Source organism: Pseudopipra pipra, chromosome 27 (assembly GCF_036250125.1).
Source record: "Pseudopipra pipra isolate bDixPip1 chromosome 27, bDixPip1.hap1, whole genome shotgun sequence".
NCBI classification, from domain to species: Eukaryota; Metazoa; Chordata; class Aves; order Passeriformes; family Pipridae; genus Pseudopipra; species Pseudopipra pipra.
Window position 1 is genome coordinate 3,840,902 of NC_087575.1, and position 13,103 is coordinate 3,854,004.

The following is a 13,103-nucleotide window of genomic DNA, read 5'->3' on the forward strand; positions in this document are numbered from 1 at the left end:
GGATATTAGAAAAGGGTTGGATATTAGAAAAAGAGGCTGGTTGGGCACTGCCCAGGCTCCCCAGGGCAGTGGGCACAGCCCCAAGGCTGCCAGAGCTCCAGGATGATCCCCTCAGGGACGCGGGGATGGACCAGGAGCTGAACTCGACCCCTTCCACTTTGGCACATTCTGCAATCCTGCGACCACAGGGGGTGCTGTGCCAGCCCAGCCCCTCAGGCTGGGGGTGTGTGTGTGGAATAGGTGGCACAGGGGTGCCCTCTTACCCACGCAGGCCCCGCTGGGGGACAGCTTGTAGCCCGTGGAGCACTCGCAGCGGTAGCTGCCCGGGATGTTGATGCAGTCGGCGTTGCGCTGGCACAGGTTCTCCCCACTGCTGCACTCGTCGATGTCTGTGCCAAGGACAGGGAGGGAATCACGCCTGGCACCGGGGGTTGGCACCGAAAACATCGGGGGAACACCGTGGGAGGGGGGATCCATCGGGATAAATTGAATTTCCCCGTTATTTTTAGCGTTAGGAAGCGGGCGGGGCTTCGGTTTTAGGGAGCACAGACAGGGGTGGTTCCACACAGAGACCCCCCCACTTCCAAACTTCTCACTGTTTATACTTTGTTAGCAAGGAAATCAGGGTTAATTTCCTACAAATTCTCTTCATTCTTAGCAAGGAAATCAGTGTTAATTTGCTATAAATTCTCTTCATTCTTAGCAAGGAAATCAGTATTAATTTGCTATAAGTGTTAATTTGCTATAAATTCTCTTCATTCTAAGCAATGAAATCAGTGTTAGTCTGCTATAAATTCTCTTCATTCTTAGCAAGGAAATCAGTGTTAATTTGCTATCAGTGTTAATTTGCTATAAATTCTCTTCATTCTAAGCAATGAAATCAGTGTTAATCTGCTATAAATTCTCTTAATTCTAAGCAATGAAATCAGTGTTAATTTGCTATAAATTCTCTTCACTGTTAACCATGAAATCAGTGTTGATTTGCTATAAATTCTCTTCATTGTAAGCAATGAAATCAGTGTTAACTTTCTATAAATTCTCTTCATTGTTACAAAGGAAATCAGTGTTAATTTCCTATAAATTCTCTTCATTCTAAGCAATGAAATCAGTGTTAATTTGCTATAAATTCTCTTCATTGTTAACAATGAAATCAGTGTTAATCTGCTATAAATTCTCTTCATTCTTAGCAAGGAAATCAGTGTTAATCTGCTATACATTCTCTTAATTGTTATCAAGGAAATCAGTGTTAATTTGCTATCAGTGTTAATTTGCTATAAATTCTCTTCAATGTTAGGAAGGAAATCAGAGTTAACTTTCTATAAATTCTCTTCATCATTAACAATGAAATCAGTGTTAATTTGCTATAAATTCTCTTCATTGTTAACAATGAAATCAGTGTTAATTTGCTATAAATTCTCTTCATTGTTATCAAGGAAATCACTGCTAATTTGCTATAAATCCTCTTCATTAATTGCCTATCAATTACATCATTCCCCCCATTAATTAGCATTTTATCTCTACTGCTTCTTGCTTTCTCGCTTCTCGTGCCCACATTTGCAGCCTTTTTATTCTCTTTTTCCCAGACAGAAATGCTGAATTATCTTTATTAGTTCCTGCTTCATTTCTGCTCTCTGCAACATGTCCTTGTGGTCCATAAATTCTGCATTCCTGGTGTCCAGTCCTCAGCAGTATTTCCCTCCCCCAAGGCTTTGGTCACCCAAGTGTGTCGAGGTTGGTTTAGCAAAACTTCACGTTTGGGTGATTTTTCCCAAAGTCTGTTCCCACAAGAGCAATTACACCGCTCATGATTAATGAAACCAATTAATTAGAAAAGTTATCAGGGTAGTTTTAGCATCTCCAACACTGCTGGAAACTCCTGGGAGGGCTGGAGGGGCTCAGTGCAGTCAGCTGAGCTTTAACCCTTGGTTTGCTCCAATCTGGGTGGATTTTCAACCATTTCCTGTTGCTTTGTGATTAAAAAATAAGGGGAATTTTAGTTTGAAAGGCTGCTGTTTGCAAACTTTTTTTTTTTAAAAAAACAACAAAACACAGAATAAGGGGAAAATCAAGAACGTGAATGTAAATCAGCATTTTTTTATCCGACCACTGAGGCGGAAAATGAAGATTTCAAGGATTTATAGAATTGTGGAACACCCTGAGCTGGGAGGGATCAAGCAAATTTGCAGATGACACTAAGCTGGGGGGGGAGTGTTGATCTGCTGGAAGGCAGGAGGGCTTTGCAGAGGGACCTGGAGAGGTTGGAGAGTTGGGCTGATTCCAAGGGGATGAGGTTCAGCCAGGCCAAGGGCCGGGTCCTGCCCTTTGGCCACAACAACCCCTGGCAGCTCCAGGCTGGGCCAGAGGGGCTGGAGAGCAGCCAGGCAGGAAGGGAGCTGGGAGTGGGGATGGACAGGGAGCTGAACAGGAGCCAGAGTGTGCCCAGGGGGACAAGAGGGCCAATGGATCCTGGCCTGGCTCAGGAACAGGGTGGCCAACAGGTCCAAGGAAGTGATTCTTGCCCTGGACTCAGCGCTGGTGAGGCCACCCCTGGAGTGCTGTGTCCAGCTCTGGGCCCTCAGCTCAGGAAGGACATGGAGGGGCTGGAGCAGGTCCAGAGGAGAGCAACGAGGCTGGGGAAGGGACTGGAGCACAAGTGCTGTGAGGAGAGGCTGAGGGAGCTGGGGCTGTTCAGCCTGGAGAAGAGGAGGCTCAGGGGAGACCTCCTCACTCTCTACAACTCCCTGACAGGAGGGGGGAGCCAGGGGGGGGTTGGTCTCTTCTCCCAGCCAACCATCAGCAAGACAAGAGGGCTGGGTCTGAAGCTGTGCCAGGGGAGGGTTAGGTTGGAGATTAGGAAGAATTTCTTCCCAGAGAGGGTGCTCAGCCATTGGAATGGGCTGCCCAGGGAAGGGGTGGATTCTCCATCCCTGGAGGTTTTTAAGCTGAGACTGGATGTGGCATCAGTGCCATGGGCTGGGAACCACAGCGGGGTTGGATCAAGGGTTGGACTGATGATCTCAGAGGTCCCTTCCAACCCAGCTGATTCCATGATTCTGTGATCATGGAGTGCAACTCCTGGCCCTGCCCAGAACACCCCAAAGATCCCAGGACGTGAGAACACGTAGGCTCTGTCCCACAGCCCTCTCCCTGGTGGGTGCCACCTTTGGGTGCCCCCCGTTACCTTCGCAGATGAGCAGGATGTTGTTGTAGCTGAAGCCGATGGGGCACTCGCAGCGGAAGCTCCCGATCTGGTTGATGCAGACGCCGTTGGTGCAGATGGCCGGGATCTCGCTGCACTCATCAATATCTGCACAGACACAGAGACACACAGAGACACACAGAGACACACAGAGACACACAGAGACACACAGAGACACACACAGACACACACAGACACACAGAGACACACAGAGACACACAGAGACACACACAGACACACACAGACACACACAGACACACACAGACACACAGAGACACACACAGACACACAGAGACACACACAGACACACATAGACACACATAGACACACACAGACACACACAGACACACACAGAGTCTTCCATGACCATCCTGGCTGGAAAGCGCTGCCCTGCCATGATGGTTTGATTTAGGCCTTTCCCTGGCAACCAGCTCGAAAGCAAGGAAGTCCCTATGTCCTTCCCAGTATTCCATCCTATTTCTTTATGTCAGCAAACACATAAATAAGGGTTGGTCTCTTTTCCCAGGCAACCAGCAGCAAGACAAGAGGGCTGGGTCTGAAGCTGTGCCAGGGGAGGGTTAGGTTGGAGATTAGGAAGAATTTCTTTGCAGAGAGGGTGCTCAGCCATTGGAATGGGCTGCCCAGGGAAGGGGTGGATTCTCCATCCCTGGAGGTTTTTAAGCTGAGACTGGATGTGGCATCAGTGCCATGGGCTGGGAACCACAGCGGGGTTGGATCAAGGGTTGGACTTGATGATCTCGGAGGTCCCTTCCAACCCAGCTGATTCTCTGATTCTATGAAGGGGAGAGGAGGTTGAGCTCCTCTTCCAGTGGGCTTGGAGCAAGCAGCCTCCCTGCAGCTCTGTCCTGGTTAGAACAGCTGGGACCAGTTCATCACTGCATGGGTGCAACCCAAAACTGGGCATTCTACAGCCTTCCATGCCATTGCCCAGAAACTGTTATCAACAGACCATTTACACCCTCTGCCCAGAGCAGCCCTGACTCCTCAGGCCATAAACTGGGTGTTCAGAGGCCTGGGAGACAGGAGGGTGCTCCTGTCCTCACACCCAGTGTGGAACTCCCCACCCTGAGGGAGGCACTGGGCATTCCTGCCTGAACTGGAGGATATATAATCTTGGAGTCTGGGGACTTTTTTACCACTGGTGGGATCCAGAGAAGAACTGAGACCACCACTCTCAACCAGACTGAGACCACCACCCTCGACAGGGATATCCTCTGGGAAGGGAAGGTTTGGGAAGGTTTGAGAAGAGAAGGTTTGGGAAGTTGTGGGAAGTTGTGGGAAGGGAAAGGGAAAGGGGAAGGGAAGGATTATTTACTCACCAATGGGCTTCCCCGTGTGGATGTCGATGATAAATCCAGGGGCTTGGTTCCCACACAGGATCTGGTACTCGGCTGGAACGGGAACCCCGAGGTCAGGGCTGTGCCCAGTGGGCACAGAAGGCCCAGCCATGGCTGGATTTGGGGGTGTGCCAGGCAGGAGGGGCTCAGCACAGAGTCACAGGGTGACAGGGTGTTCTCCCTTGTCCCCCTCCTCTTGGCAGTGGCTGTGCCCCAAAGTGCATGGGATTTTAGCCTTAAAATCCACATTATCTAAGTTTTAGTCCAGCTTTTTGGCACCTTTATCTTGCCAGTACCTTGAGACAAAGTTTCTAAAACTGTTGTTGAACATTCTTTGTTCAGGATCTCAACAGACAGGGATTTTAAGGAGGAAAGGGGGTTTCTCTGCCTGTGAAAGACCCACAACCTCTGACAAGAACCAGGCAAAGCTCTCCAGGAGCCTTGAAACCATTCCAGGATGGATGATACTGTGCCAAAGACCAAGGAATAAGAAGATAGAAGGGTCTTTGAGACCTCTGGGTTAAATTTGGGAGGTGTGTCAGGGGTGGTGTTATGGGAGGGACAGTTTTGGAAGTGGGTGTAACAGCTGAGGCGATGTCCAAATATTGCAATTAAATGACAATAGAAAGCATAAAGTATTATAAAAATATTGTAATTAGATGACAGTACAAAGATCTAACTCCTGTATAGCTCAGGATGCACACTTGGGAAAACATTCCTGTGCATCCAGCCTGGAATAAACGAGTGCTTTTTGCTTCCAAAATAGTTTTAGGGAGTTATTTTCTGGCTTTTGGGCATCAGAATCCCTGGAAAAGCGAGGGGACAGCAGGGAATGAGGTGACTTACGGCTGGCAGGGGTGGGACAGGGCTCACAGGGCTTGTTCCAGGCCTTGCCAATGTTGTAGGAGCAGCAGCACATCTTCTTGGTCATGTTGAAGGAGAGCTCGTTCTCACACGTGTCGTTGTAGTTGCGGTAGCACACGCTCTTCCTCATGTCTGCAGAGGCAGCACAGGCAGCATTCCCAGCCTGGCACGGGCACTGCCAGCCCTGGGAATGGGTCCTGCCAGCCCTGGGAATGGGTTCTACCAGCTCTAGGAATGGGACCTGCCAGGCTTTGGAATGGGTGCTGTGCCAGCCCTGGGAATGGGACCTGTCAGCCTTTGCAATGGGTTCTACCAGCCTTGGGAAGAGGTGCTACCAGCCCTGGGAATGGGCCCTGCCAGCTCTGGGAATGGGTTCTACCATCCCGGGAATGGAAACTGTCAGGCTTTGGAATGGGCACTGCCAACCTTGGGAATGGGTTCTATCACCCGTGGGAAAGGATGCTGTGCCAACCCTGGGAATGAGTTCTACCAGCCCTGGGAATGGGTCCTGCCAGCCTTTAGAATGGCAGCCCTGGGAACAGGTGCTACCAGCCCTGGGAATGGGTTCTACCACCCCTGGGAATGGATGCTGTGCCAACCCTGGGAATGGGTTCTAACACCCCTGGGAATGGGTCCTGCCAGCCTTTGGAATGGCAGCCCTGGGAAGAGGTGCTACCACTCCTGGGAATGGGTCCTGTCAGCCCTGGGAATGGGCTCTGCCAACCCTAGGAATGGGTTGTACCAGCCCTGGGAATGGAAATTGTCAGGCTTTTAATGAGTTCTACCAGCCCTGGGAATGGCTCCTGCCAGCCTTTGGAATGGCAGCTCTGGGAAGAGGTGCTCCCACTCCTGGGAATGGGTCCTGCCAGCCCTGGGAATGGATGCTGTGCCAACCCTGGGAATGGGTGCTGTACCAGCCCTGGGAATGGGTTCTACCACCCCCAGGAATGGGTCCTGCCAGCCTTTGGAATGGCAACCCTGGGAAGAGGTTCTACCAACCCTGGGAATGGGTTCTACCAGGCCTGGGAATGGGTCCTGCCATTCCAACCTTTGGAATGGCAGCCCTGGGAACAGGTGCTACCACTCCTGGGAATGGGTCCTGCCAGCCCTGGGAATGGCAGCCCTGGGAAGAGGTTCTACCAGCCCTGGCAGTGGGTCCCACTGGTCACTCCCAGCCCTTGTGCTGCCCCCCCTGAGCCCCCAGCCCAGCGCCAGGCCCAGGTACAGGCTGGGCAGTGCCACCCCATCTCCATATGGCCCAGTATGGCCCAGTATGGCCCAGTATGGCCCAGCCCCTGCCGTACCCATGCAGTTGTTCCCTCCGTTGACCTGCATGTACTCGGGGGGGCACACGCAGGTGTAGTTGCCCAGGGTGTTGTAGCAGGTGCCAGGGCCGCAGATCCCGATGTGGGCAGAGCACTCGTCGATATCTGCCAAAAACAGGGCGAGTGGGGGGTCAAACCAGCGGGCACGGAGGGAGAGGGCACAACATGGGGTCAGGCAGGCTGGGCACCAGCCCAGAGAAGGGATTTTCCCTGATTTTGGGGCCCGGTACCTTCGCAGATCCGCGTGTCCTCGTTGAGGTAGTACCCGAGGGGACACTCGCACTGGAAGCTGCCGAAGGTGTTGACGCAGTTGCCGCCCTGGCACAGCCCTGGCAGCTCCTGGCACTCGTCGATGTCTGGGGAGGGAGAGCAGAGGGAGGTGTTGGCTTGCCTGGCACCCCAGAGGGTCCATCCCAACACCTCCCGGAGCAGGAGCTCATCCCAGGAGAGCACATCCAAACTGTGCCCAGCTCTGGGCCCTCAGCTCAGGAAGGACATTGAGGTCCTGGAGCAGGTCCAGAGGAGAGCAACGAGGCTGGGGAAGGGACTGGAGCACAAGTGCTGTGAGGAGAGGCTGAGGGAGCTGGGGCTGTTCAGCCTGGAGAAGAGGAGGCTCAGGGGAGACCTCCTCACTCTCTACAACTCCCTGACAGGAGGGGGGAGCCAGGGGGGGTTGGTCTCTTTTCCCATCAGCAAGACAAGAGGGCTGGGTCTTCAGCTGTGCCAGGGGAGGTTTAGGTTGGAGATCAGGAAGAATTTCTTCCCAGAGAGGGTGCTCAGCCATTGGAATGGGCTGCCCAGGGAAGGGGTGGATTCTCCATCCCTGGAGGTTTTTAAGCTGAGACTGGATGTGGCATCAGTGCCATGGGCTGGGAACCACAGCGGGGCTGGATCAAGGGTTGGACTTGATGATCTCGGAGGTCCCTTCCAACCCAGCTGGTTCTATGATTCTGTGATTCAAGGTGGGCACCCGGCAGTGCCCTCACAGGGCTGGGCTCCCCCAGCACCCCGGGCACGGGGCACAGGATAACTCACCCTCCAGGATGACAGTGATGGGGTTGGGCCGGAATCCTTCCCCTCCAGGGCACAGGGTCTTGTACTCAGCTGTGGAAAAATCAGTCAGAGGGGTCCCGAGCTCATGGGGGGGCTCCCAGGAAACAGGAGGGGGAGGGAGAAGCGGGAGAAACTCGGGAAAAACAGGCCACGGGGGTGGGGGTGGTGGCAGAGGGAGTAGCCTGACCTCCATGGCCTGCCAAGCCAAATTATCCCTCCTGGCTCTGCCTGCCTGCTGGAATAACAGGGTTATTCCACATCCCCCACCAGACTAGGGATGAAGGATCCCAACCCGAATCCCAACAAGGCACAACCAGCCGGGTCTCCCCCACCCCACTTCATCCCTCCCCTGCCCTGCCTGGCCCTGCACAGGGTTGCCTCCCTCTCCCTCAGCTTCCCCAGCAAATCCAGGACCCAGGAGCCCCTCCCTGAGTAGAGAATCCATAGGGAAGCACCCCTGTCTCCCTTCCCTGCTGTCCATCCACCGCATTCCCAAGTTCCCCCCAGGCACTGCCCAACTCACTGGTGTTGGCTGGAGGGCACAGCTCGCAGGGGTTGCCCCAGGCACGGCCCAGGGAGCAGCAGCAGGAGGCCCGAGTGACCCCGACTCCGATCTCTGCGCTGCAGGAGATCCCCCCATCTCCTCGGTCCTGGGTGTCCAGGAAGCAATTCCCGACACGGGTGTCTGCACAAAGACAGGGGTGGGTGAGCAGAGCCCCTCCAGCAAACTTTGTGTGCACAGGAGGAACAGAATCACGGGGTCCCAGACTGGTTTGGGCTGGGAGGACCTTGGGGGTCATGGAGTTCCACCCCTTGCCACAGGCAGGGACACCTTCCCCCAGCCCAGGTTGCTCCAAGCCCTGTCCAACAGTGCCTTGGACACTTCCAGGGAATAAGAACAGCCCCAGAGCTTCCCTGGAATAACTTCTTCAAGAAGCAGAGCACCCACATGGGTGACACAAGGTGGGCCAGGCCCAACAGGAGATGGCTCCTTTTCTTCTGGTGGTCAGCCAGCCTGGTAGTGGCCAGTTCCAGCTCTGAGGGACCACCAAGAAGGCCCCCCATGCAGGTCCCCACTCACCCACACAGCCCACCCCGGTGGGGTTCAGCTCAAAGTCCTGGGGGCAGTTGCACAAGTAGCTGCCGGGGGTGTTGACGCAGAGCCCGTTGATGCAGTTCACAGGGTCTGCACATTCATTGATGTCTGAAAGGATGGAAGGGTGCAGAGTGAAAAACAGGGTGAAGATTGGCACAGAAACCACAGCCCTGAGCTCTGCAGGTGAACATCCACACCTTGGGGTTCCTAAGGATTGTCATGGGATGGTCACCAAACCCCTTCCAGAAACGGGCCTTGCCTTGTCCCACCTCCCACCACCCTCCCAGAGGCAGCAGAAAGGAGCAGAGCCACACTGAGCTGTCCCTCCTGTCCCCCTTCCAGGGTCCCCCAGGGACACTGAGCTGGCTTTAGGCTGCTGGTGCCACCCAGAGCAGTGCCCCTCTCCCAGCAGCCCTGACCTGTGCAGTTGCCTCCACTCCTGTCCAGCTCATATCCATCGTCGCAGGCGCAGCGGAACATCCCGGGCAGGTTCTGGCAGGTGCCAAAGACACAGATGTTCTGGAAGGTGCACTCATCGATGTCTGCAAAAACAGGCAGAGCTGGGCACTCAGGGTGTGCCAGGGGCAGGGCCAGCACAGGCTTCTCCTGTCCCACCACGGCCCTGCTGTGGGTGACCCATCTCAGGATGGCTTTTGGTGCCATGGGACACCACCTCCTGGGTGAGCAGGACTGCTCTCAATGCCCTCTCCTCTCACCCATGCCCACATTTTGCAGGAATGTTGCACCAATGCCCTCTCCTCTCACCCATGCCCACATTTTGCAGGAATGTTGCATCAATGCCCTCTCCTCTCACCCCTGCCCACATTTTTCAGGAACCCTTGGCCTACCCCAACCCCTCTGAAGGCTGGGGACCAACTCCTGCCAGCTGGAAGCTCAGGAGCTTTGCACCACCAGGTGATGGGGGGCCTTAGCAATGGGCTGGGTGGTGACAGAGCAGTGGAGAGGGAAGGACAGAAGGGAGGTGGGCACTGAGCTGGGCAGAACTCCGGGCACTCACCCTGGCAGGCCTTGCTGTCCTCGGTGGGGTTGAAGCCCATCTCGCACTCGCAGCGGTACCCGCCGGGGGCATTGAGGCACTGCCCGTTCTCACACAGGTTCACGTTGTCTGCACACTCATCCACGTCTAGAGAGACCCAGCAGGACACTGACACTGCATCCCCAGCACGTGGCACCTCCCTCAACTCGCCCTCAGCATTCCCACAAGCCCATCCCACCCCTGTCCCAGCTCTTGGAGGAGACTGATCTTGTCCCGTGGAACCTCCCATTCATCAGGGACATAAACTGCAGCAGAGGGAAACATTTCTGGACTGAGCAAGTACCTTGTGAAAGATGCTCCTGTGGCAGCTTAGATTACAGAATCCCAGAATCCCAGAACATACTGAGTTGGAAGAGACCCACAAGAATCATCCAGTCCAACCCTCAACCCCTCTTCTGCGATGGGGCTGCAGTTCTCCTCATTGCCTTGATCCTCCCCAACCACCTCCTGAGGGGGTGGGGGATCCCTGCTGAGGGGGTGGGGGATCCCTGCTGAAGGTATCTGAGGTGTAAGTGGATTTTGGGGGAAGCCCAGACACACACCCCAGGGTGCTGAGCCAGGCTGGCGGGGAAGAGGGCGAAGGATGAGAAGGAAAGCAGCTCAGAAAAGAGAATGACGTGTCTGCCCAGGAGGAATTCCTCCAGTGGGGTTGTTTCTTCAAGTAAAGCTGCGATAACACGAAGCAAAATTAAATATTCCAAACCACTCTTTGAGCTGAAGCAGTAGGGAAAAAAAAAAAGGAAGCAAAATGGCTTGGGATCAGGGAGTTATTTTGCCTGGGAGAGCAGCTCCAGGGAATATCCAGTGACTTGGAACTGTGAGAAATAACAATCCCTAAAGGTTTTTTACTTAAGGCTTGTTACATCTGCATAACGAGCTGTGAGGGGCTTAAACACCCCCCTGGAGCTGCTGCAGCTTGGATGAGAACACCCCACCACCCCTTTCACGACGACTTTTCAATTAAAAGCCTTCAAACATGCAGGTCCATCCATCGTCTACACTTAAACTGCCAGTGCCCTTGTCAAAGTGGGGGATTTTTGGGGGCATAACTGGGATAAAATTCCACGTCCCAGGCCACATTCCTGCTGCCCGTGGCCTCACCTGAGCAGGAGAAGCCGTCGCCGTTGAAGCCCTCGCGGCAGGCGCAGCGGTAGGAGCCGGGCGTGTTCACGCAGTTGGCGTTGAGGTTGCACTTGTGCTCTTCGGTTGCACACTCGTCCAGGTCTGGGCAGGGAGAACACCCCGTCAGGGCTCTGCCTGCGGCCCTGCCCCTCGAGCCTGGGCAGTTCTGGGGGCTCAGGGATGGTCCAGGAGGTTTTCCAGGTGCTCGCGAGGCTCCGACGGATCTCCGGGAGCTTCTCCGGCCTCTGTGACCACGACGCTCGCCCGTGGCCCCAGGTGCCACATCTACACGGCTTTGAGAACCCTCCAGGGATGGGGACTCCACCACCTCCCTGGACAGCCCCTTCCAGGGCTTGACAACCCTCTCCATGAATAAAATTTCCCTAATTTTCAACCTAAACTTCCCCCGAGGGAACTTCTACCAGCCCTGGGAATGGGACCTGTCAGCCTTTGGAATGGGTGCTGCACCAGCCCTGGGAATGGGTTCTACCAGCCCTGGGAATGGGTTCTACCAGCCCTGGGAATGGGTTCTACCAGCCCTGGGAATGGGTCCTGCCAGCCTTTGGAATGGCAGCCCTGGGAAGAAGTTCTACCAGCCCTGGGAATGGGCCCTGCCAACGCTGGGAATGGGTTCTACCAGCCCTGGGAATAGACTCTGCCAGCCTTTGGAATGGCAGCCCTGGGAACAGGTGCTACCAGCCCTGGGAATGGGTCCTGTCAGCCCTGGGAATGGGTTTTACCAGACCTGGGAAGGGATGCTTCCTCTTGTCATGGAATCCCGGAACATGCCAGGTTGGAGGGGACCCCCAAGAATCATCCAGTCCAACTCCTGGCCCTGCACAGGCCCAGCCCCATGTGCCTGAGAGGATCATCCAAACCCTCCTGGAGCTCTGGCAGCCTTGGGGCTGTGCCCACTGCCCTGGGGAGCCTGGTCAGTGCCCAACCACCCTCTGGGGGAAGAACCTTTCCCTGAGATCCCACCTGAACCTCTACTGACACAGCTCCAGGCCATTCCCGGGGTGCTGTCCCTGGTCCCCCCAGAGCAGAGCTCAGGGTCTGCCCCTCCTGCACTGTAACTGCAGTGAGGTCTCCCCTCAGCCTCCTCTTCCTGTCCCTTGTTCCCTGGGAGCAGAGCCCAACCCTTCCCTGCTCTCCCCTCCTGGCAGGGAGTCACAGAGAGTGACCCACAGAACCACCTGAGTTGGGAGGGACCCCCAAGGATCACTCAGTGCAACCCTCAGCCCTGCACAGAACCATCCCCAAGAGTCACACCCTGTCCCTCAGAGCATCATCCAAACCCTCCTGGAGCTCTGGCAGCCTTGGGGCTGTGCCCACTGCCCTGGGGAGCCTGGGCAGTGCCCAACCACCCTCTGGGGGAAAAACCTTTTCCTGAGATCCCACCTGAACCTCTCCTGACACAGCTCCAGCCATTCCTGGGGTGCTGTCCTTGGTCCCCCCAGAGCAGAGCTCAGTCCCTGCCCCTCCTCTGCCCCTCCCGAGGAAGTTGTAACTGCAGTGAGCTCTCCCCTCAGTCTCCTCTTCCTGTCCCTTGTTCCCTGGGAGCAGAGCCCGACCCTCCCCAGCTCCCCCCTCCTGGCAGGGAGTGACAGAGAGCCACAAGGTCCCCCCTGAGCCTCCTTTTCTCCAGGCTGAGCCCCCCCAGCTCCCTCTTCATCCAACTCCTGGTGCTCTCAGCCCACGAGCCAGCTTAGCCCAGCCCTCAGAGGTGCCCCCAGGAGCTCCCTCTCCCGGGGGAGGACTCACCGTTGCACTTCAGCCCGTCCCCGAGCCAGCCCGTGCGACACTTGCACTTGAAGCTGCCGGGCACGTTGATGCAAGAGGCGTGCATGTCGCAGTTGTGCGCCCCGATCTCGCACTCGTCGATGTCTGCGGGGAGGAAGGACACCCAGCTCAGCTCTCCCAGGGCAGGAGAGAGCAGACAGGCATGGTCCCGCTCCTGGGTTTGGGTTCCAATGGATTCCAGGAGCCCTGAACCTCGGCATTTTGGGGAACAGGCTGCCTGGAGTTG

At 55.4% G+C, this 13,103-nt stretch overlaps 1 protein-coding gene across 1 annotated transcript in view; it reads right to left on the reverse strand.

Moving 5' to 3' along the window:
• Positions 1 to 13,103, reverse strand: part of FBN3 (fibrillin 3) — a 47,620-nt gene that overhangs the window by 19,348 nt on the left and 15,169 nt on the right. The window contains exons 12-24 of the mRNA XM_064637195.1: positions 12,839 to 12,961; positions 11,054 to 11,176; positions 9,914 to 10,039; positions 9,315 to 9,437; positions 8,881 to 9,003; positions 8,323 to 8,484; positions 7,782 to 7,850; positions 6,977 to 7,102; positions 6,726 to 6,851; positions 5,404 to 5,553; positions 4,540 to 4,611; positions 3,182 to 3,307; positions 264 to 389 (exon numbers count right to left, since the gene is read on the reverse strand). Of these exons, the coding sequence (XP_064493265.1) occupies positions 264 to 389; positions 3,182 to 3,307; positions 4,540 to 4,611; positions 5,404 to 5,553; positions 6,726 to 6,851; positions 6,977 to 7,102; positions 7,782 to 7,850; positions 8,323 to 8,484; positions 8,881 to 9,003; positions 9,315 to 9,437; positions 9,914 to 10,039; positions 11,054 to 11,176; positions 12,839 to 12,961 (1,575 nt within the window). The remainder of the gene's footprint in view (positions 1 to 263; positions 390 to 3,181; positions 3,308 to 4,539; positions 4,612 to 5,403; positions 5,554 to 6,725; positions 6,852 to 6,976; positions 7,103 to 7,781; positions 7,851 to 8,322; positions 8,485 to 8,880; positions 9,004 to 9,314; positions 9,438 to 9,913; positions 10,040 to 11,053; positions 11,177 to 12,838; positions 12,962 to 13,103) is intronic.